The 22,061-nt window shown below is 37.0% G+C and overlaps 1 protein-coding gene across 4 annotated transcripts in view; it reads left to right on the plus strand.

The window, feature by feature from the left end:
- Window positions 1-22,061, plus strand: part of PHKB (phosphorylase kinase regulatory subunit beta) — a 232,519-nt gene that overhangs the window by 71,024 nt on the left and 139,434 nt on the right. For all 4 annotated transcript variants that reach the window (XM_069549785.1, XM_069549787.1, XM_069549786.1 and 1 more), the window contains one exon: window positions 6,471-6,586. In XM_069549785.1, coding sequence (XP_069405886.1) covers window positions 6,471-6,586 — 116 coding nt within the window. The remainder of the gene's footprint in view (window positions 1-6,470; window positions 6,587-22,061) is intronic.

Below are 22,061 nucleotides of genomic sequence, written 5' to 3' on the forward strand. Positions count from 1 at the left end.
ATATTGGTGTAGATTTCTTTACCCAAATAAAAAATAGAGTCACCATCAGACATTCTCACATATGTTAATTATTACTGTAGTAAAGCTGATAAAGTTTTTCAAATGACAGTTTTATAAGGCATAGTAAGCAGGACTCTGGAAGATGGTGAAAGACAGGGGAGCATGGTGCGCTCCAGTTTATGGGGTCACAAAGAATTGGACATGACTTAGCAAAACAACAACAAGCTGGAATGGCCTCTTTACTTATTACTGGAAAATACAAATTATCTAAAATTCATAAAATGGTCTTTGCTTAATATGAATTTACTTCTTTATTTGAAATGTTGTAAGAAAGAAATATAATATCAGTAATTTTTATAATAATATATTTAATCTATTAAACAGTATTACAATTACTTTAGAATTGCATATAAGGAATGTCTTGCTTCCTTGAAAAGTATCCAGTTTAGAAAAGATTTCTATTTGAACAGTAAAATGACTTCTTATGAAGTAGAATTTATTCATATTAGTGAAATGAAAAAAAATATTGTGTTTTGCTGTAAAGCACATTTTGAGTGATCATTTTTTTAATTATAGCATAAAATTTAACTTTCATAATTAGTCCAAATTACTGTAATAATCTGAAATAAGAAGGGCAATGCCAAAGAATAGCCATGCCAAAGAATATTCAAATTACAGCACAATTGCAGTGATTTCACATGCTAGCAAAGTAATGCTCAAAATCCTCCAAGCTAGGCTTCAAGAGTACATGAACTAAGAACTTCCAGATGTGCAAGCTGGATTTAGAAAAGGCAGAGGAACAAGATACCAAATTTTCAACATCCGTTGGATCATACAAAAAGCAAGAGAATTCCAGAAAAGCATCTACTTTTGCTTCATTGACTATGGCAAAGCCTTTGACTGTATGGATTATAGCAAACTGTGGAAAATTCTTAAAGACACGGGAATACCAGACCACCTTACCTGTCTCCTGAGAAACCTGTATGCAGGTCAAGAAACAACAGTTAGAACCTCACATGGAACAGTGGACTGGTTCCAAATTGGGAAAGAAGTACATCAAGGCTGTGTATTGTCACTCTGCTTATTTAACTTATATGCAAAGTACATCGTGCAAAATGCTGGGATGGATGAAGCACAAGCTAGAATCAAGATTGCCAGGAGAAATATCAGTAACCTCAGATATGAAGATGATACTATCCTTATGACAGAAAGCAAAGAGGAACTAAAGAACCTCTTGATGAAGATGAAAGAGGAGAGTAAGGAAGCTGGCTTAAAACTCAACATTCAAAAAACTAAGACCATGCCTTCTAGTCACATCACTTTATGGCAAATAGAAGAGAAAAAGTGAAAGCAGTAACAGACTTTATTTTTTTGGGCTCCAAAATCACTATGGATGGTGACTGCAGCCTTGAAATTAAAAGATACTTGCTCCTTGGAAGAAAAGCTAAGACAAACCTAGACAGTGTGTTAAAAAGCAGAGACATCATTTTGCTCACAAAGGTCTGTATAGTCAAAGCTGTGGTTTTTCCAGGAGTCATGTATAGATGTGAGAGTTGGACCATAAAGAAAGCTGAGTGCCAAAGAATTGATGCTTTTAAACTGTGGTGTTGGAAAAGACTCTTGAGAGTCCCTTCACTATAAGGAGATCAAAGGATGGAAATCTATCCTGAATATTAATTGGAAGGACTGATGCTGTCTGAAGCTCCAATTCTTTGGCCACCTGATATGAAGAGCCAATTCACTGGAAAAGACCCTAATGCTGGAAAAGATTGAAAGCAGAAGCAGAAGGGGATGACAGAGGCTGAGATGGTTGGATGGCGTCACAGACTCAGTAAACATGAGTTTCAGCAAGCTCCAGGAGATGGTGAAGGACAGGGAGGCCTGGTGTGCTGCAGTCCAAGGAGTCACAGAGAGACATGACTGTGCAACTGAACAACAGCAACACTGTAAGTGGGAAGCAAGAACTTCTGAAAGTAATTAATTTTTTTTCCTTTATTTTTTTCTTTTAAAAAATATTTATTTTTTAACTGAAGGATAATTGCTTTACAGAATTTTTTTTTGTCAGAATAAATCAGCCATAGGTATACATAGATCCCCTCCCTCTTGAACTTCCCTCCCATCTCCTTTCCCATCCCACCTCTCTAGATTGATATAGAGCCCCTGTTTGAGTTTCCTGAGACATATATCAATTTCCTTTTAGCTATCTATTTTATATATGGCAACATAAGTTTCCATGAGAAAGTAACTAAAATGTTGAACAGTTCCTTTTCCATGTAATTAAGTGCTACTTAAGATATATAACGATCTTCCCTGGGTCAGGAAGATCCCCTAGAGAAGGAAATGGCAACCCACTTCAGTATTCTTGCCTGGAAAATCCCATGGATGGAAGAGCTTGTTGGGCTACAGTTCATTTGTTTGCAAGATGTTGAACATGACTTAGTGACTTTACTTTCACTTTAAGATATATAATCTTCCTATATTTCTCATTAAGAGTTAACAGAAAAGTGCCATTAATATTCCACAGTGTGACAGAATAACCTTTGCAGTAACCTGTTATCTCTTTTGTTCCCTAATCGTAGTTCTACAACTTTAGTACATTTTGATTCTGTTACTATTAGCCACAGATTCTCAATTACAATGGGAATGAAGTCGCTAATGATGAGGTGCTAAATTTTATATTCAAATATTTGATTTATGAGTAACATTCTTTGAGGATATTGGTTTCCAGTTCTGAAATACCTTTGTGTTTATTCAGTGTCTCCACATTGCCTGCCTGGGTTATCTTAAGAGAAGAGTTTAGTATTTTTCTGCTTACTGTATCATGAGAATTCCACTTTACTCACTTAAAAATTAGTAAAGGCCTTTATGGGTATTTTAAATCAAGTTGTATTATTTGGTTTTTAACAGTATTGAAAAATGGCTATTGTTTTTCAGTTGGTTGCAGTATTCTGGACTGGCATAGATTATGTAATTTATTTCAGTATATTTACTAAAAGTGAAGGTGTTAATCACTCAGTCATGTCCAACTCTTTGTGACCCCATGGACTGTAGCCCACCAGGCTTCTCTGTCCATGGAATTGTCCAGGCAAGAATGATGGAGTGGGTAGCCTTCTCCCTTCTCCAGGGGATCTTCCCAACCCAGGGATTGAACCCAGGTCTCCTGCATTGCAGGCAGATTCTTTACCATCTGAGCCAAGCAGCCTGCTAGTGTATTTACTAGGATGACATAAATAATCTTTTCTTTGAAATCTCTGGATGAAAGGTCTTTAGAATTGGATGTACCTACAGTTATAATAGTATATAACACAGTTAAAAGAATAACTCATCAGTGGCTTTTCTGTCAGTGTTTACAGATGTGTAAATTATATGCCAATTTTGTTCAAGTATTTCATGAAGAGCTTCTATGTATAAGACACAATGATAGATGCTAGGGTAAAATGATGAATAAGATAGATATTTCATCCAGACTTAGGGAATCAAGGAAGTTTTTTTCTTCCAGGAAATATCTTCATTGAGATTGATATTTAAATGTAGTATGAAGTAGCTGGGTGAAGTGCTGGAATAAAAAGTATACTAGAAAGAAATAATATTTTTAGAAATGATAAATATGAACAATTAAAACATTAATGAACATATTAAAGAGTAGATTGGACATTGTTGAAGAAAAAATTTATGTACAGGAAAATAATTCTTGAGAAATTATCCAGAATGTCAAAAGATAGCAAATATGAAAGAAAGTTTGAGAATAATTGAGGATAGAATGAGGTCCAAGGATGAAAAGGATAGAGAGAATTGAGGAAAGGCAGTATTTGAAGAAATTCTGACTGATAATATGAATTGAGGAAAACATAAATTGGTATGGATAGTAGATAAAAGTAAATTCTCTTCTCTTGCCTGCTCCTTCCCTCATCCTCAGAAAACCCCCAGAGAATTATAGAGTAAATGCCACTGTGGCACTAACTGCCCCACTATCCTGTGGTTGATAAGATTAAAAATTTTTTGGTGGCCATAAACAACACAGTCATGCTCAGATAGATGAAATGCGTAATCAATTTGAGACCATCTTAATTGCTAATTTGTTACTTTTTTTTTTAACTGCATATACCTTAAGTTTTATGAAGTCCTCTAAGAATTTTCTATTAGCACATCATTACATCAGTTCACTGTCTCCCAAATGTAATTGTTTCAGTGACATTTAGATCTGTTTTGAAACTATTTCAGATATTTGATTTATTATTTTATACATAAGCTAAAAATATTTAGAAAATACCACAGAAAACATTTGATTCTGTTTCAGATTAGAAATCTTTCTGTACAGTTTTTTTTTTTCAAAAGTATCCAAAAGATATATGCCTTCAAAGCAAGGTAGCACATTAGAAATTGATGTGAAGACAGAGCAAAGGGCTAACAACATTGGGTACATAAACTAGAGTCAGAATTGAAATTAGTACATAAAATACCCTGACTTGGAAATGGTTGTGATCTTTATTTTCATGTTCTAGCCATTGCTTATTTCCTCTAAGTGTCTAGTCTTTACTAAAGCACAGTATTACATGTGTGTGAAGTATAAGAAATATTTATTTCTGAGATCATGAAAGTTATGCTGGTCTATAATTCCTCATCTGAAGAAAGGTTTAAGACCGAGTAAGTTTTAGATACCAATTTTAGTGTGTTTTGAAAAGGTTATAGGGTACCTTATTTATGTAATAACCCCAGGAGGGTTCATAGCCCAGCAGGTCTGGCTTTGGTTAACAGGTTTCCCCTGAGCAGAGACTGTCTTAAGAAAAACAGAATGTTTTGGTGTATTTCAGAATTGTTCCTTATCCTCTCTCCTTGCTGGAAACCAGAGGGGATTTTTCTAGGATATTTTCTATGGGAACTTGATTGAGCTCTTGGAGGTAAACCTCACAGTATTGTGGGGACCCCCTTAAAACTGGATCCCTTGGGCATTTTTTAACTTTCACAAGTTTTTAAGTGAGCTTCTAGCAATTCATCAATTACAGTTCAGGTTTTAATTTCCCAGCACTAATTCCTAAGCGGTTTCTGCTCTTGAGTCTGCTCTAGGAAACCATGATTACCTGTTTTTGCTTGTGGGTCTCTCCAGGATTGGTCCTGACATCCTCCTAAGATGGGGAAGAAGCAGGTATATGGACTATATACTTGAGAAATTTGTCATCAGAGAAAGGAGAATTTAGATGGTTTCAAAGCTTTTAACCTGGGGACCTGACAAGTATAAAGTATTTCCTATAAGTATAGAATCTAAATAACTCTGAAGACCAGGGAAAAACTGAAGACACCCAGTTTTATAAAAGTACACCAGGTTTTTTATACAGGCAGAATTTCCTCCGGGAATAGGTAAGGTAACAAGAAACTGGGAAAGCTGGGAAGACCCTCTCCAATATTTGAAGTAAGAAAAAGTTTACTGTAGGCGTGTAATGCTCCGTTCTTTGATAGAGAAGTGACGGGATAAATGTGTGTTTTTTGAAACCTAGATGGCTCTGTTCTGTTTCTGTGAGGCTCCAACACCCTCGTTACTTTCTCCTTCACTGAAACGTGTGATACGTCCTAGGCTCTGAGGGCAGATACCTCTGTGTTGGGACTGAGAATGAAAAGGTCATGGATTCAGCTGCCTCAGCCATTCATCACTTGTGAGAGAATCTAGGTTAGACTGCTTCCTAATCTACTCTTGATCAATGTATTTGTTGACTCTGGGCTTAGAGACTTAGAGACAGGGGAGAATCATTTTAAGAGGCTGTGTTTTCTTTCCTCTGCTCTGATTTCTCAATCAGTTCTTTCCTACTGCTTTCTCTCTTCCTGTAATTTGTCAAGTTTCTAGTCTGCTGATGGAACCTTACCTTGGTTTTCAGTGTTATTATTGTGTCATTCTTAAAAGTACATACATGTTATTATTAGGTGTGTAGGGTGGAGGTGGAGGAATATGTATTGCCACTTAAGAATGATAATGAGATAAAAGTCAGGCAGGTGCACATATTATTGAATCAAACATGATGACTAAATTAAAAACCCTGCAATTAGGACTAGTAGCCCACATAAGATAGTGCTTTTATTAACATAAATAAGAACTGATTATAATCTTTGCTTTCCATAGTTACTATTGAAAATACAAATTTAATCAGATGTCTGAAATCTTTACATAAAAGCTGTGACTTCCAGCCTATTGGTTGAGCCCATCTTGAACTGTAAGCTTTTGAGTGTGTGAAAATGCGTTATTTATAGCTATATAGGAAAGGCAGGAGAAAGATTAGATTCTAGGAGTAATAGACTCAAGACTCTAGGGTGATCTAACATGAGATTGACTCATTTTAGAACTGAGAAATACCTTTTTATCTCCAAAGTTTTAGACTTATTTAGCATCTGACATTTTAGATTCCAGGTATTATTATCTAAATATCAGTATCTAAAGGTCCTGTTATTTCACGTGTCCTTATGTTTCATTTTTTTTCTTTTAGGTCTCTTTTATTCAGAACCTTGTATTTTGTGTAGAAAGAGTTTACCGGGTGCCTGACTTCGGTGTCTGGGAAAGAGGAAGCAAATATAATAACGGCAGCACAGAGCTACATTCGAGGTAATTTGCTGACTTCTGGGTGTTTTGCTTTCTATTTTTAATTTGAATGTGTGGAATGTGAATAAAGATCAAAGAACTAGGTTGGAACTCTGGTTTCTGTGTAGTTTTCGTCTCTCTTTTCTTCTATATATTAATATAATTCAAGTGAAATTCACTTAAAATTAAAGGAAGAGTCTCCTCTCAGTACCCATTAACAGATGCAGGAAAAGAGCATATGAGTGTCTTTGCCAGCTTCACAACGTGTCAGGACATGCATATCAGTATTCAGTCTAAGACTTGACCTTTCTGTTCAACCAAGTCATTTTCTTTTTCCTCTTTTAAATTACACTGTTTGAAAGGTCAAGTACATTAAAATTGCCAAACAGCAGTTGTAAATGCATCGCATCTAAAATTCCTTTTTGCGTTATAGAGCTGATTTTTATCCCAACAAGAGATACTCACACCCTTTATGTTTTGTTTAACTAAAAAGTGTAGCTCAGTTAGTCCTATCCATTTCACACTAAAAGTTTAATAATCTAAAGGTTATCATCTATAGGTCAGTTTAGATCATCGAGACTTAAATGAAGTAGTGAAACAGTTTAGGAAACAGTGGTTAAGAGGAATCTGCAGCTCAATACTTTTTTGAATAGAAGGACTAATCACACACAAAAAGATTAAGTTGATATAAGATATTCAGGAAACTAAAATCTGCTCCAGATTACTTGCCATATAATGTCTCTGCCTCAGTTTTCCTCATTTATAAAATGAAGATGATAATGCTTTCTACTTTATGAAGTTGTAATGATTGAGTTGATATTTATAAAGCATTTGAACAATGCATAAGTAAACATTGAAATGAAAGTACACTCACACATTTAAGAATATTTTAATAACAAAGATTGAAATAAAAAGGATTTTTCATTTAACTCTGGTCAACTCACATACCAACTTTATTTATATAAGTTTTATGATTCATATGAGGCATGTTTATACAGAGTAGAATAGTAACAATGTGTAAGGAAGACAATAAAGGAGAGAAATAATTCAGACATTAAATTCAGGCAAATACTAAATATAGCAAGAAAATATTATATTTCAGCTGTAAGTTCTCAGCATTTCAAATTAGCAGTCAAATTCAAGACAAAGTTTATGATTGGAAAACGTGATTTTTTTAAAATTTACCTTTTCAGTAGTTATTTATCAGGTCCCTTTCTGCTTGTTAATAACTATTTAATATATGCCAGTGTGGTCCCACTGACATTTTTGGTATAAAATATTTAGAGTAGGATTTTTTCTGTTTATAAAAGTTGTTAAACTCAGAAAGACTCTTGGGTAAAAGTTACCATTCATCTTAGAAAGTGAGGGTGTTGGCAGGTCCCTTGGCAGGCTACTGTCCATGGGATCACAAAAGAGTCAGACAGGACTAACTAAACGACAACAGTGAAAAAAGAGACTCCAACTTGTTCTCCTGTAACTGAGGTGCCAGCTTTAAATTGAATCATTAAGGATTTTACTTCAAGTCTTGGAAAATCATTAAATGATATTCTTTGCTACCTTTTGCATGCAAAACTAACCTTGATTGTAGCAGGCCAATTTTATTCAAACGGATGGGAAATGAAGTTTGCTATTTAGCTTTGGATGGTGCATTTTATATATTTAACATTCATCTTCTAATTTTCCATGGTATAATGCTGTAAATAACTTAAATTTCTTTATCCACAATGCTTCTTAGCTCAGACACTCACAGGCCTGTTTCAGATCTGTCGCCTCTGCTGACACAGTGTCTAGTTTGAAACTGCAGGAGACCTGAGCCCTGTGGCTCTCATGGATGTAGTGTTGGCAGTGGTGGTGGGAAGCCAGTATCTTTCCGTGCTTATGCCTGGAAATCAAATGTAGAGCAGCTACTGGTTAGGGATGAAATCCCAATTCTTAATCTGTTGCTGTAAGACCTCCCAGAATTATCTGATCCTAGTTAATTATCTGATCCTAGTGCCTAGTTGGGTCTGATCCAAGGACTGCTTAATGTGATATCCTTGTATTCTTAAGTTATTCTCATAATTTTGAAAAGCCTGAAATAGTATATAGTAATTCTTGCTAAAAGTACTCATATTGCCCTTTGCCTTCTAACTTTCTTTGCCAATCTCTGTCTATGTGCTGTGCAGTTCTCCTTAGCAGGGCTCGGAGCACAGTCTGTTGCTTTGATGATCACTAGGGTCTTGTGCTCACTGACTTGGTAAATATCCCTTTCCTCCTTTGCCACACACAGTGCACGTCCCTTCTAAACTGCATGTTGGTCAAAAATGATTACTGCCCGTAGGTCCCTAAAACCCATACACATAGTATTCTAAGGATAGAGGCTTCCCCTTCAGCATCCATGCTCAATGGTTCTCTAGTAATTTTAAACCCTGGCAGTACAGTTACAGGGTAAGTTTCATTTAGTCCAGGCAGGAAGCATTCCTGCCTTTTTACAGGAGGAAACTAAAGTTTAGAAGACTTTGTGATTTTTTTCCCCTCCATTCCTTAAGTGATACAAATCAAAAGATAATGGAGCCAGAACTGAATTCCAGGTGGTTGGCTTGAAAATCCAAAGTCATTTCTGCTGTATCATGTTGTAATTTAATGTCTTAAAAAGTTTTCCTCAAGTTTGAAAGAACAGCAAGGTGTACCATTTTGGTGACATTTTGCCAAGTTTCAAGGATATCTTTGCTTGGCAATCAGTAAAGCTCGATTTAGCCTAATGCCTTTGTCATTCCCTTCCTAATCTGCCCTTTTCAGCCCCAGGTTTGCCTGTATCTGTTTTAATCCAAATTCTTGAATTATTTAGCATTTCTTAGATAAGCCTCAGAACTTTTTTCTAAAAAGTGATCTCATTACATTTAACCATTTTAACTCATTCTTGCAGCATCCTCATCCTTTTCAGGATTTGGTAAAAGAATCCATTGCTCTAAGCTCAATGTAACTGAATGTTTCCTGAGCAACCATTCCCTGCTCTCCTGACTTTTCTGTTGATCTGACTTTTCCTTGAACAACATACTCCTTCAGTTTCTCCTAGGGTGTCTAGAACTATTACAAATAATTCTCCTTTTTTCTTCTGTTTATTCTCTGTCTTATAATAAATTTCCTTACATTTCAAAATCTTATATTAATATTATTTGATTTAATTGCATTTTCTTTCATGTATTAGTTACCTATTTATTATAACACAAATTCTTTTTTTGAAGATGTTAAATCTTTTATTGATTATACCTGATAATGGATGATACATGAGCTTCATTCTCATCTATAACTTTATTTGGTATCATAATTCAATTTTGATATATTGCATAGGATGTGCCAGCAGTCATTAATAACCAAAAAAACCCCGTGACTTTGCATGGGTGACTCTTTTAACGGCGAACTCTAGGCCACAACACAGTAACTGCCAGTTCAACCACAACAAGGTTCGAAGACAAAAGCTTCTCCACCAAAGCAGGTTGTAAATAAATTTTGAGTGGAACCTGGCATCACCCTGAAAGAATTCTAACTTTACACTGTTGGGATAGTTTACCAAAATGGCTTCAGAGTAGATTAACTTTACATAGCACATTTTTTAAAAAAGCATGTATCAGCATCATGATTAGACTATTACATTTAGCAATCAACAGCATGACTGCAAAAAAAAAAAACAACCTACATTAAAAATCTTTATTAGAATACTTTACACTTTCCATAAAACAGAAACTAAAATAACCTGTTACACAGTTAATCGCAAATACAGTCCTCAAGGTTTTTGCTCATATACACAAGTATTGTCTAAAACATGTCTTCTTTGTAGCAGCTAGGCCCTGCCACCACTGTGCTTGGCTGAGTTCACAAATCTGTTGTAACCTATCACTTCTCTGGCTCTCCTCTCCTGCTAAACTCTGTTTCCTGGCAATAATTAAAATCTTCTCCGACTGTCTCAGGTACTGCTGCTACTGAAACCACCATAGCCACTTGGTTTCCTGGTTTGGCAAAGTATTGGCCTCCACCACCGTAGGAGCCAGAACTTCTGCCTCCAAAGTTTCCTCCTTTCATGCGTCCAAAATTTGAAGATTGATTATTATAATTGCCAAAATCATTGTAGCTTCTGCCACCTCCAGAATTGCTTCCATCATTACCAAATCTGTTATAGCCATCCCCACTGCCACCAATATCCACCACCACCATGGCTGCCATCAAAGTTTCCAAACCACTTTGACCTCTTTGATTGGATGAAGCACTAGCCATCTCTTGCTTAGGCAAGCCTTGATAGGGCTTTTCTTACTTCACAGTTGTGGCCATTCACAGTGTGGTATTTCTGAATGACAGTGTTGTCTATGGAATCATGGTCATCAAAGGTTACAAAAGCAAAGCCTCTCTTTCTGCCACTGCCTCGGTCAGTCATGATTTCAGTCACTTCAGTTTTCCCCTACTATTGTAAATAATTTCTCAGGTGGTGTTCTTCAGTGTCTTTAATGCCACCAACAAAAATCTTTTTCACGGTTAAGTGCACAACCACCTCTTTGAGAATCTTCTCTTGAGACGGGCTCTTAGGTTCTACAACTCTTCCATCCGCCTTGTGTGGCCTTGCATTCATGGCTTTGTCCACCTCCTCTACAGAGGCCTGTGTGACAAACCCACAGCCTCTAGAGCACTTGGTGTTTGGATTCCTTATTACCGCACAGTCTGTGAGTGTTCCCCATTGCTCAGAATGGCTCCTTAGACTCTCATCATTTGTTTCAAAGCTCAGTCCTCTGATGAAGAGCTTCCGCAGCTGTTCAGGCTCTTTGGGAGACTTTGAGTTAGACATGGTGGCAGTGGAGGGGGAAGACTTCAACGATGCTTGCTCAGTGGCATCCATAGGCAGAAAGTATAACACTAATTCTTAATCCCCAGAGTTACATATCCAGGTGGTCTTTTTAGCTGTTCTACATTAAATTCAGTATTTTAATTTAAAAATTTTCCCTTCCTCATTTAAGTAAGGGTGTTTTTACTCCTTGGGGCTACCTTTAAACACTTTAAGCCAAAACTGTTTTGGAGAAGAGAATGAGCTGCGCTTAGTCACTCAGTCACGTCTGACTCTTTGCGACCATGTGGACTGTAGCCCTCCAGGCTCCTGTATCCATGGGATTCTCCAGGCAAGAATACTGGAGTTGGTTGCTATGCCCTCCTCCAGGGGATCTTCCTAAGCCATTGATCAAACCCGGGTCTCCCTCATTGCAGGCCAATTCTTTACTGTCTGAGCCACCAAGGAAGCCCATGTACACTAGCGTGGGTAGCTTATCCCTTCTCCAGGGGGTCTCCCTGACCCAGGAATCAAACGGGGGTCTCCTGCATTACAGGTGGAGAAGAGATGAGTCCTCTATAAAATATGAATGGAATCTCAAACCTAACTTTAAATTTTTTGGCTATTGGAAAGTAGAAAGGAAAGTTGTAACAAGTTAGTAATGTATATAATAATGTATATATAATCAACCGTGAACATTCACTGGAAGGACTGATGCTGAAGCTGAAGCTCTGGTTCTTTGGCCACCTGATGTGAATAGCCAGCTTGTTGGTAAAGACCCTGATGCTGGGAAAGATTGAGGGCAGGAGGAGAAGGGAATGACAGAGGATGAGATGGTTGGATGGCATCACCGACTCAATGGACATGATTTGAGCAAACTCTGGGAAATACTGAAGAACAGGGAAAACCTGGTGTACTGTAGTCCATGAGGTTGCAAAGTCAGACATGACTTAGCAGCTAAACCACGATTCAGCAGCTGAACCACAACAACAATGCCCAAATGGAAAGATTATTATACATACGTGAAAGTGAGAGTTGCTCAGTCATGTCTGACTCCTAGCAACCCATGGACTATACAGTCCATAGAATTCTCCAGGTCAGAATACTAGAGTAGATAGCCATTCCTTTCTCCAGGGGATCTTCCCAACCCAGGGTTCAAACCCGGATCTCCCACTTTGCAGGCTGATTCTTTACCAGCTGAGCCACAAGGGAAGCCCAGGAATACTGTAGTGGGTAGCCTATCCTTTCTCCAGAGAATCTTTCCCAACCCAGAAATCAAACTGGAGTCTCCTGCATTGCAAGTGGATTCTTTACCAACTGAGCTATCAGGGAAGCCCATAACAGATATATATCCATAAGGAAAGATTATTGGGGTTTTGTTGGGGGGAATACAATTTTATGTTCTATTCTCTAGGCTTTTCCAATCAAGAAGGCTATCACTAAAATAAGTAACCATCATAGCACCACTTTGCTCAGTTTAAGATACTTTTAGTGACCATTTTATTTCATATAGTACTTGTTATTTGAAGTAACGACTTATTCTTCTTAAGTCATTTCTGATGTTCTAGTCATTGAGCTATAATACAGGCAGTTATCCATCCATTCTGCTTCATTTTATGTATTTTTCCTGTACTGAACAATTCATGAACATCCATTAAAACCGTAGTACTGTAAGGTCTTTTTTTTAGGAAGTATGATTGGGCACCTCAGGGAGTTAAAGCATAATGTTAATGAATATGAGATTGTGAATTTAATTTCCATGCTTGCCAGTTAATTTTTTGGATTCCATGCTGGGTTTTAAATCACCTAGTCCAAACCCATTATCTTTTCTAGAGAAGCTTTCGTTTATGCAATAAATCACTTTATTAAAAACTGTCTCCCAGGTAAACACTTTATTTTAGTTCCTGTAAGTAAATGTAAGGTAACACCTTTAAAGAACCAAAGTGATGAATGCTCTGTTGGTAATAGTCACGTAAATATCTTGCTGTTGCCAAAGATTTAAATAACCAGTCAATAATAAATTAACATATTTATGAGTTTCAGTTAAGTCCAATTATTCAACCAATTGCATTGGTAAAGAAAATTGAAATGGTAAGAACTCGACCTTTACTATAATCCAGATAGAATGTTTCTTTCTTTTGTAGTGCTTTATTTAGAGGACAGTTTGCAAATTCATCCCTTAGCTGTCTTTCTGCACCATTTTTAAACTTAGAACTTTGTGCACTGGGGTCTAACGGAGAACTCCGTGGGCATTGAGAACACATCCTTAAGTAATAAAAGCAATTGGCAGCGAATGTTTTTGCATGCATTGTCAGAGTATATGATTCCTATGGCTCTTCTAACCCTTAGGTTCTAAGAATTTAGAATTCTTATGCAGGTGCTGTTTGGTTTCCATTTGGACTATTCAAGGCTAGGTATGATTGTGCTGGGTGCATGTGCAGTTAGAAACCTGCCTTAGGTTCTTTTCTTGCTACCCACTGTTTCACGTAAAGCATCCCAAACTTAGAAGCATAAAACAGCAAAACAGCAATCTTTTACTATTGTTAACTCTCATGGTTCAGAGGATTGACTAGGCTAACTAGAGTGGTTCATACTTAGGGTCTCATGTTTACCATCAGTTGTGGCTGGGGCTAGAGTCAACTTTGAAGACTTCCTCACTTGGGTATCAGAGTGTTGACTGGGACTTCAGCAGGAAGACCTATATGAAGTTTTTCCATATAGATTCTGCACATTGTGGTAGCTAGGTTCCAAGGTTCAGTGTCCCAAAACCCACAGGCCAGGTGGAAGCTATATCTTTTTATGACCTAGCCTCGGAAATCATGCAGCATGACTTTCACTACATCCCATCTGTTAGATTCAGTAAGATAAGTGAGGGGAATTAGACTCCACCTTTTGATAAAAGGCAGAGATTTGGCAGACATATTTTAAACTAGCACATACTCTTCATTTGGACTTTGTTCCTCCAGGTTGTAGGCCTCGTCATTTCTCTAAAGTGACTTTGGCTATGAAAAGAGACCATGCCCCTTCTCTAAAGAATACTGGCGAGTACCACGTGGATTATTTTGAAATTTGTTTAACCTGTGGAAGTGTGAGGTACTTCTTCACTGAAAGTGAAATGCTGGACTGCAGATTTGAGTCAGTAGTGTGTGCATGCTAAGTTGCTCCAGTCTTGTCTGACTCTTTGTGACCCTTTGGGCTGTAGCCCTCCAGGCTTCTCTGTCCATGGGTTTCTTTAGGCAAAAAATGCTGGAGTGGGTTGCCATGCTCTCCTCCCAGGGGTATTCCAGACCCAGGGATCAAACCCACATCTCTTAGATCTCCTCCATTGGCAGGTGAGTTCTTCATCACTAGGGTCACCTGGGAAGCAATACCAGATTATTGGCTTAGTTGTTCTTGAGAACCAGGGTAACATGGTCTGCATATATTATAGTAAGGAAAAGAGTTTTCACCAAAGAGAAAGTAAGGATGCATTTGAAAGTCACTTACATTCAATCTTTCAGAACTTAAGTTTCCTCACTTTTAAAGTAGAGGGGATTACAAAAGAAATACAAGACTTGTACATCAAAAACAATAAAATATTGTTGAAAAAACTTAAGACATACAAGAATGGAAAGATATCCTGTGTTCAGTGTGTGCTCAGTCACATCTGACTCTTTGCTATCCCATGGACTATAGCACTATACCACCAGGCTCCTCTGTCTGTGGAATTTTCCAGGCAAGAATATTGAAATGGGTTGCATTTCCTACTCTAGGAGTGTTCAGTGTATTCCATCTCAAAAATCTGTCCTTTTTTTTTTTAGAAATTGGCAAACTAATCCTAAAATGTGCATGGAAATGCAAGGGACTCAGAATAGCCAAAACAACCCTTGATAAAGAACAAAGTTGGAGGATTCACACTTTGCAACTTCAAAATTTACTACAGTAATGAGCTTACTACAATGAGCTTACAGTAATCTGCTGCAATAATTAAATAGTGTGGTACAAGTATAACAAGAGATACAGATATTAGTGCAGTAGAATTGCTGATCTAGAAAGAAACCCATAAATGTATGGTCAGTTGATTTGACAAAGTTGCAAGGATAATTGATAGATAAGGATATAGTCTTTTTACCAAATGGTGCTGGGACAACTGGATACAAAAGAATGAATTTGGGTCCCTACTTTGTGCAGTATATAATACAGAAATTAACTGGAAAAGGATCAATGACCTAAAAGTAAGAACTAAAATTATAAAACTCTTAGAAGAAAACAGTTGTAAATAATTATGGGGGATGAATGTCCAGTAGTTCAGTTAAAAAACTGCAAGAATATTTTTGAGAGTCCCGTATTGCTTTACATTCCTGCTAGCAGTGTATGATGTCATTTCTCTGAATCTTTGCCAGCATTTGGTGTTATCACTAGTTTTTACTTTATTTACTCTGACTTGTTTGTAGTGGTAGCTTCAGTTCAGTCACTTAGTCATGTCCGACTCTTTGGAACCTCATGAATTGCAGCACGCCAGGCCTCTCTGTCCATCACCAACTCCCAGAATCCACTCAAACTCATCCATTGAGTCGGTGATGCCATCCAGCCATCTCATCATTTGTTGTCCCTTTCTCCTCCTGCCCCCAATCCCTCCCAGCATCAGAGTTTTTTCCAACTCTTTGCATGAGGCGGCCAAAGTACTAGAGTTACAGCTTTAGCATCAGTCCTTCCAAAGAACACCCAGGACTGATCTCCTTTAGAATGGACTGGTTGGATCTCCTTGCAGTCCAAGGGACTCTCAAGAGTCTTCTCCAACACCACAGTTCAAACGCATCAATTCTTCAGCGCTCAGCTTTCTTCACAGTCCAACTCTCACATCCATGCGTGACCACTGGAAAAAGCATAGCCTTGACTAGACGGACCTTTGTTGGCAAAGTAATGTCTCTGCTTTTCAATATGCTGTCTCGGTTGGCCATAACTTTCCTTCCAAGCAGTAAGCATCTTTTAATTTCATGGCTGCAGTCACCATCTGCAGTGATTTTGGAGCCCCCAAAAATAAAGTCTGCCACTATTTCCACTGTTTCCCCATCTATTTCCCATGAAGTGATGGGACCAGATGCCATGATCTTCGTTTTCTGAATGTTGAGCTTGAAGCCAACTTTTTCACTCTCCTATTTCACTTTCATCAAGAGGCTTTTTAGCTCCTCTTCACTTTCTGCCATAAGGGTGGTGTCATCTGCATATCTGAGGTGATTGATATTTCTCCCGGCAATCTTGATTCCAGCTTGTGCTTCTTCCAGTCCAGTGTTTCTCATGATGTACTCTGCATATAAGTTAAATAAGCAGGGTGACAATATACAGCCTTGATGTACTCCTTTTCCTCTTTGGAACCAGTCTGTTCTTCCATGTCCAGTTCTAACCTTTGCTTCTGGACCTGTATACAGGTTTCTCAAGAGGCAGGTCAGGTGGTCTGGTATTCCCATCTCTCTCAGAATTTTCCACAGTTTCTTGTGATCCACACAGTCAAAGGCTTTGGCATAGTCAATAAACCAGAAATAGATGTTTTCCTGGAACTCTCTTGCTTTTTCGATGATCCAGTGGATGTTGGCAATTTGATCTCTGGTTCCTCTGCCTTTTCTAAAACCAACTTGAACATCAGGGAGTTCACGGTTCACGTATTGCTGAAGCGTGGCTTGGAGAATTTTGAGCATTACTTTATTAGCATGTAAGATGAATGCAACTGTGCGGTAGTTTGAGCATTCTTTGGCATTGCCTTTCTTTGGGATTGGAATGAAAACTGACCTCTTCCAGGCCTGTGGCCACTGCTGAGTTTTCCAAATTTGCTGGCATATTGAGTGCAGCACTTTCACAGCATCATCGTTCAGGATTTGAAATAGCTCAACTGGAATTCCATCACCTCCAGGAGCTTTGTTCATAGTGATGCTTTCTAAGGCCCACTTGACTTCACATTCTATGATGTTTGGTAGCTTATTGTAGTTTTAATTTGCATTTCCTAATGGATAATCGTGTTGGATCTTTTCATGTGACTATATATCATCTGCATCTTCAGTGAAATGTCTCTTCATGTCTTTTGCTCATTTTCTAATAGGATGGTTTTTTTTTAATTGTTGATTTTTGAGAATTCTTTGTACATAAATAATTCTTGATACTAGTCCTTTAATTCTGTGTTTTGCAAATATATTCTCCTAGTCTGCAACATGGTTTTTTGCTGTTGTTGTTTTGGTTAGAGCAAGCTTTTGATTTTAATGAAACTCAGTTTATAAATTTTTTCTTTTAAGGATTCCGCTTTTGGTGTAAATTCTGACAACCCTGCGTAACCTTGATTTTGATGTATTTCTCTGGTGGTTTGTTTTATAAAATTTATACAGTGTTGTGTCTTATATTTAGGTTCATGATCTATTTTGAGTTAATTTTGTATAAGGTATGATGTTGAAGGTTTTTTTTTTTTTTTTTTCCAATGAATGTCCATTTGCTCCAGCGTCATTTGCATTTGCTGAAAGGACTGTCTTTCCTCCATTGAAATGCCTTTGGGCTCTTGCTAAAAATAAAGTGGACATATTTATATTGGACTATTTCTGGGTTCTATATGTCTATTCCTCTGCTGATACCACCAATATGATTCTGTGAATTTCCTTCTTTAGGCTATTAATATGGTAGATTATGTTGATTAATGTCTGATTATCAAACCATCCTTTTGTCCCTAGACTAAACCTCACCTGGTCAGTCATGGGGATAATTCATTTCACATACTGCTAAATTCTATTTTCTAATTTTTAAAGAGATTTTAACATCTGTAGTCATGAAAGATATTGGCCTATAGATTTCTTTTTTGCATTGTCTTTGTTTTGTTTTGGTATCAGGGTAATGGTAGCTTCAATTAAATGATCTCTGAAGTGTTTTTTTTCCCATCTATTTTCTGGAAGAGATTGTGTAAAATTGGTGTCAATTTTTCTTTAAATGTTTGGTAGATTTCTTTAGTGAAATCATATAGGTATGGAGAGGGTTTTTTTTTTTTTTTTAACCATGTGAAAATTATGAATTCAACTTCTTAACAGTAATGGGGCTATTCAGATTATTTCATATTGAGTGAGTAGTGTTAGTTTGTGCTTTTCCAGGAATTGATTCATTCATTTTAATCTATGTATGCTGAATTGTTCAGAGTGTTTGCTCATTATCCTTTTGATACCTACAATGGCTGTAGTGTTATCTCCTGTTTTATGCCTAATATTGGTCATTTGTGTCTTATATCTTTGTCAGGCTTCTGTCAATTTTCTTTAGCCCTTTAAAGATCAGTTGTTTGTTTCACTGATTTTTTTCTGTTTTGTGTGTGTGTGTGGGGGGGGGTGTGGGTGTATCAATTGTCATTGTTTTCTGTTATCTGTGTTATTTCCTTCTGTTTGCTTCAGGTTTATTTTGCTCTTTTTCTAGCTTCAATTACATTGGGATTAGATAATTGATTTGAGGCTTTTCTCTTTGCTAATATATACATTTAGTTCTGTAAACTTCCCTTAGTACTACTTTAGTTACACTATACAAATTTTGATGTTATATTTTCATTTTCATCCTATTCACTGTATTTTTTATTTCACTTGAGATGATTCTTTCATTCATGTGGATTATGTAGACAGGTATATATTGTTTTCTTTACAAGTGTTGGCAGATGTACCTGTTGTTGTTCTATTATTGATTCTAGTTTGATGCCATTGTGATTAAGGAGTACAGTAGGATTTCAGTTTTTTTATAGGCTTGAGATTTTGTTTATGGCCAAGATAGGATCTCTTGATGTTGATGTGAGCACTTGAAAAAAAAAATGTATACTCCTGTTATGTAGAATTGTAGTCATTGATTTGTCCTGCTAAAACAAAGTACTATAGACTGGGTAGCTTAAACAATGGGTATTCATATATTCTGGAGTCTAAAGTGTCCAAGATCAGGTTGCCAGACATCTCTGTTCTCTGGTGAGCACCTTTTCTGATTTACAGAACGTCACCTTCTTGCCATGTCCTTTCATGCCAGAGAGGGAGACAAAGCAAGCTCTGTGGTCTCTCTTCTCAAAGAGATACTAATCCTGGGACTTCCCTGGGGGTCCAGGGATTAAGACTCCATGCTTTCACTGCAGGGGGCATGGTTCCATCCTTGGTCAGGGAACTAAGATCCCACATGCTGTGTGTATGACTCAGGCATACTAATTCCATCATTCATAGGGGCTCCACATTCATGACCTAGTTCATGAGCTAATCTAAGCCTAATTACCTTCCAAAGGCCCCATCTCCAAATGCTATCTCTTTGGGTTGGGACTTCAAAATATGCTTTCATTTGAGATTGATGGTTACATGATACTTCTTTTTTAAATCCTTTTACTTTCAACCTGTATATATTATTATATTCAAAAAGAGTTTCTTGCATACAGTTGGGTCATGTTTTTAAATCAACTCTGCCAATCTTTAATTGCCATATTTAGACTTTTACATTGAATGTAATTATTGATATGTTTCAGTTTACATTTGCCATTTTATTTTTGTATTTATTCTCTTTTTTTTTCATTTCTCTGTTTTCTTTTTCCTTCCTGTTGGTTCTGAAACATTTTTTTGAATTCCATTTTGATTATCTATAGTGGTTTTGAATGATCTTTTTTTATGGCTTTTCAGTGACTGCTCTAGGTATTATTATATACACTTATATACTCAGTGTATTAGTGTCATCATTTTATCAGGTAGAGGGATTATAGAAACTTTACCTTCATATGTGTTTTGTTGTCCTCCCCCATTTATAATCTAATTATATTAAATATTTCCTCCATATACATTTACAACCATAGTATTATAACTTTTTGCTGTAACTATCAAACATAATTTATAAAACTCAACAGGAGAAAAGCCTATTGTATTTGCCAGTAGTGTTGTTTACCATTTTCTAACTATCTAGCATTTCCTTTCTGTTTTGGGAACTTACTTCCATCATCTCATCTGTTTTGAGAACTTACTTTATTTTTAGGGTAAATCTGCTTATGACAGACCTCTTACTTTTCCTTCATCTGGGAATGCCTTGCTTAAATAAATAAATATATAGAATATATTTACTGGTATAAGATTCTGGGTTGACAGTTCTTTCTTTGAATGCTTAAAAACTCTTATGTCACATTCTTTTAGCTTTGTGTTGTTTTTTTTTTTATAAGCAGTTCACTGTTATTTAATTGCTTTTCCCCTGTAGACATGTTTTCTTTGGATATTGTCAAGATTTTTCTTTTTCTTTAGTTTTTAGAAGTTACGATGTGTCCTGAAAGGGTATTTTTATTTATTTATTTTTTGAGTTTCACTTAGCTTTTTGTTTTTTGCTAACTGGGAATTTTTCTGCCATTGTTTCAGATGCTTTTTTTTTTCCTAAAGCTCCGTCCCCCCTTTTTTTTTCTCTTATTCAGGAAGTCCAGTGATATGAATGTTAAACCTTTGTTGAAGTCCCACAGCTCTCTGAGATTATCTTCATTTGTTTTGTTAAGTCTATTTTCTCTCTTTTGTTCAGACTAGATAATTTCGATTGTTTTATCTTTCAGGTTAGCTATTCTTTCTTCTGTCTCCTTCATCCTGTTCACTGAGCTTCTTGTTTTGATTATGGTATTTTTCAGTTCTAAAGACTTTGCTGAGATTTCCTATTCGTAGCTGAGCCTTTTTCTTTTCATTTGTTTTACTCATACTCATAATTGCTCACTGAAGCCTTTTCATCACAGCTGCTTTAAAGTCTTTGTTAATTTTCACATCTCTCTTGTCTCAGTATAAGGATGTATTGATATAGATAGATAGTTTTTATTAATTTTGAGTAGTTCTGGTTCTACATATGATGAGTGATTTTTTTTTTTTTTAATTAGTCCCATCACTTCATGGCAAATAGATGGGGAAACAGTGGAAACAGTGGCTGACTTTATGTTTTTGGGCTCCAAAATCACAGCAGATGGTGAGTGCAGTCATGAAATTAAAAGACTCTTACTCCTTGGAAGGAAAGTTATGACCAACTGAGACAGCATATTAAAAGGCAGAGACATTACTTTGTCAACAAAGGTCCATCTAGTCAAGGCCGTGGTTTTTCCAGTAGTCATGTGTGGATGTGAGAGTTGGACCATGAAGAGAGCTGAGCGCTGAAGAATTGATGCTTTTGAACTGTGGTGTTGGAGAAGACTCTTGAGAGTCCCTTGGACTGCAAGGAGATCCAACCAGTTCATCCTAAAGGAAATCAGTCCTGGATATTCACTGGAAGGACTGATGTTGCAGCTGAAGCTTTGGCCACCTGATACGAAGAACTGTCTCATTTGAAAAGACCCTGATGCTGGGAAAGACTGAGGGCAGGAGGAGAAGGGGACAACAGAGGATGAGATGGTTGGATGGCTTCACTGACTCAATGGGCATGAGTTTGGGTAAACTCCGGGAGTTGGTGATGGACAGGGAGGCCTGGCGTGCTGTGATTCATGGGGTCACAAAGAATCAGACACGACTGAGTGGCTGAACTGAACTGATGAACATTTAAGAAATTATAAGACTGTGGGTTTTGTTTTTTATTTTAGTTGTATTTTTTTGACATCACTCTGGCAAGGGAAGAGGGTAATAACATCACCACATTACTGCCAGTTTTTGTGTGTTGTTGACACCCAAGATAGAGATTCTACATTACTGCTGGATCTGGTTGTCATGTCTAGCTCCCCAGTAGGCTTCAATTAATACCTCCCTGTCTGGGAGG

The sequence above is a fragment of the Ovis canadensis genome, chromosome 14, assembly GCF_042477335.2.
Source record: "Ovis canadensis isolate MfBH-ARS-UI-01 breed Bighorn chromosome 14, ARS-UI_OviCan_v2, whole genome shotgun sequence".
Classification (NCBI taxonomy): domain Eukaryota; kingdom Metazoa; phylum Chordata; class Mammalia; order Artiodactyla; family Bovidae; genus Ovis; species Ovis canadensis.